The sequence below is a fragment of the Nicotiana attenuata genome, chromosome 3 (assembly GCF_001879085.1).
Source record: "Nicotiana attenuata strain UT chromosome 3, NIATTr2, whole genome shotgun sequence".
NCBI lineage: Eukaryota > Viridiplantae > Streptophyta > Magnoliopsida > Solanales > Solanaceae > Nicotiana > Nicotiana attenuata.
Window position 1 is genome coordinate 20,099,950 of NC_031991.1, and position 2,322 is coordinate 20,102,271.

The 2,322-nt window shown below is 41.3% G+C and overlaps 1 protein-coding gene across 1 annotated transcript in view; it reads right to left on the minus strand.

The window, feature by feature from the left end:
• Nucleotides 516-2,322, minus strand: part of LOC109224208 (probable LRR receptor-like serine/threonine-protein kinase At1g74360) — a 15,186-nt gene continuing 13,379 nt past the window's right edge. The window contains exon 2 of the mRNA XM_019388794.1: nucleotides 516-2,317. Coding sequence (XP_019244339.1) covers nucleotides 639-2,317 — 1,679 coding nt within the window. The 3' untranslated portion in view covers nucleotides 516-638. The remainder of the gene's footprint in view (nucleotides 2,318-2,322) is intronic.

Sequence of the window (2,322 nt, forward strand, 5' to 3'; positions counted from 1 at the left end):
GCTTGCGTGTCCTTAAAGAATTTAATCCCCTCATTGTTGCCCAAGGTTATGGATTACTTTTTCCCCGGATAGAACGGAAAAACTATTCTGTAATACTGGCAATCGAAATTACATAACTTCAGCTAACTCAACAAACAGAGCAAATCACACTTGACACTTAGTTTATTTGAAAAAATAATGCAACAATGTAGAAAAGATGGGAGAAGTTTTCAGATTTTCCAGGCTAAGCCTCTAAATTTATAGACAGTAAAAGGGCGAGATGAAGAGGTGCAACCCAAAAAGTGCCTCTTCCATTTCCCATTCAGACCCTTTAAAGAAAAACCCAACAAATTTTTGATGGCAGTTTCTAAGGGGAAAAATGTTTATGGACTATCATCACCTCATCTGGTTCTTGAAAATATTAACACAGGAAAAGATTAACTCAGATGGATAGAGCCAGCTGAGGAAAATATCATAGCAAATCAAGCCAATTCATCTTTATATTCTTGACAACAACAACATTGTGGCCTGTGGGATCCAAACTAACAAAATAGGCAACTTTTTCCTAGAATAATGAATGTGCAAGAACTGTTTTTACAAGAGTAATTTGCTAATGTATGTTACAAACCTGTATTGGATCTGAGTTGCAACAAAATCTATCATAATAATGGAGAAGAACTACGACAGGATCCAAAGCTACGCGTGGATCCCCTATGGCTGCTAGGAATACTAATCAACATATCTAAAACTTCCTTCATGTTAGGCCGATCATACGGGTTCTCAGCCGTGCACCTTATCCCAATCCTAAGCAATTCACACATTTCTTCTGCTCCCTCTACCAGTCCAGATACCAATAGAGCAACCGGGATCATGGCTCTAGTGAAACCTTTCTTTCCGTATCCCATGACCCTTGTTGCCCATTCAACTAGACATTCTTCGCCTCCGTCTATAGCATGCCTCCCTGTTGCTAGCTCCATAGCTAGAACCCCATAGCTGTACACATCTCCTTTTGTAGTGGCCTGCATTGTCTGCCCATATTCTGGTGCAACATAACCAATAGTCCCCGCCACCATTGTGCTAACATGAGTATGTTCTGAATTCATGACTCTAGCTAGGCCAAAATCTGTGACTTTTGCCCTTCCATCATTGTCAAGAAGCACATTACTAGCCTTGACATCTCTGTGAACAATGCAAGGGTAGCACTCGTGGTGTAAGTAGACTAAAGCACGTGCCACATCGATTGCTGCTTGTATTCTTTTCTTCCATGTAAACCTTGTTCTATCTGTTATGACGTCGTCTAATGTTCCACCTTCCATGTATTCATAGACTAGCAGTTTCTCTGATCCATCAAGGCACCAACCGTAAAGAGTTACAAGGTTCGGATGAGGCCAACCTGAGCCATTTCTACTGAGCACCTCCATTTCAGCTCTGAACTCTTTTTCTCCTTCAATTCCTTCCCTCTGTAGCTTCTTCACTGCTACTTCCCTTCCATCAGGCAAGACTCCACGATAAACTATCCCAAACCCTCCCCTCCCAATAATTCTATCGTTCGAGAAGTTCCACGTGGCCTTCAGTATGTCAGAATGTGTGAAGCTTGTTCTGTCCAAACGGATAACCTTAACATCATCAGACATCCGCGAAGAGGACACACCAGAACTAAATGGCAAATCATGCCGGCCCTGTGTATTCTCCAATAAGTTCCCTGGTGTATATCTAGGGCATTTTATAACAAGGCAGACAAGGAGTGACATGACTCCACTGACTAGCAAAGCTACTACCAGAACCAAAATTACCAAAACCGCACCCACCTTTGTGGGCTGCCTTTTGTGATTTTCATTCATTTTTCCTTTAGTATTGTCCGTAGAGTTGTGCATGAAGGACGGAAGATGCAACAATGGATTACCAAGAAACGATGACTTCTCAAACGTAAGCATTTGCCCGGTTTCTGGTACAGATCCATACATGTATGGATTATAAGAGATGTTGAACTTGCTCAGATCATGCAAGTTACTAAAGCTAGCTGGGAATGGACCAGAAAAATTGTTAAATGATAGGTCAAGATTTAGCAAGCACTTAATATAGCCAATCTGCTTTGGGATTTCACCAGAAAATTTGTTCTTTGATACATTAAGGACTACTGGTTGCACTTGTGCAATCTCTAAAGGGAGCCTACCGGAAAACTCATTAGCACCCAAATGCAGCATAGTGATGTTCTTCATCTTGCCAATCTCAGGAGGTATCTCACCAGACAATTTGTTTTCACTAAGTTGAATATAGCCCGGTACCTGATATTTTCGGACATTACTACCAAATTCACAGACTGGAACTAAAACATACCCTTTA